The sequence below is a fragment of the Arachis ipaensis genome, chromosome B10, assembly GCF_000816755.2.
Source record: "Arachis ipaensis cultivar K30076 chromosome B10, Araip1.1, whole genome shotgun sequence".
Classification (NCBI taxonomy): domain Eukaryota; kingdom Viridiplantae; phylum Streptophyta; class Magnoliopsida; order Fabales; family Fabaceae; genus Arachis; species Arachis ipaensis.
Window position 1 is genome coordinate 126,173,620 of NC_029794.2, and position 285 is coordinate 126,173,904.

The 285-nt window shown below is 32.6% G+C and overlaps 1 protein-coding gene across 1 annotated transcript in view; it reads right to left on the bottom strand.

The window, feature by feature from the left end:
- Positions 1 to 285, bottom strand: part of LOC107621588 (transcription factor PRE6-like) — a 1,832-nt gene extending 1,547 nt beyond the window's left edge. Inside the window, exon 1 of the mRNA XM_021113801.1 lies at positions 1 to 285. Coding sequence (XP_020969460.1) covers positions 1 to 124 — 124 coding nt within the window. The 5' untranslated portion in view covers positions 125 to 285.

Genomic DNA, 285 nt, shown 5'->3' on the forward strand with positions numbered 1-285 from the left:
CCTTATCAGAGCGCCTATCTCGAATCTCAGGAACAAGTTGGCGCAACTTTGAAACAAGTTCGATGATTTGGTCATCGGAGATTCTATTAGACCCTGATTGTTGCCTTGACCTTCTGCTAGACATAATGTTCAATATATATTTTTATATATGTCCCTAAGAAAAAAATATATATTATTTTTGGGCTAATATTATTTGGTCTACGATGATGAATGAATTGAAGCTAGTAAATTATATATAATATAGGTTTTGTGTGATGATGCTTCAGTTTCAGGGTTTTAATATAG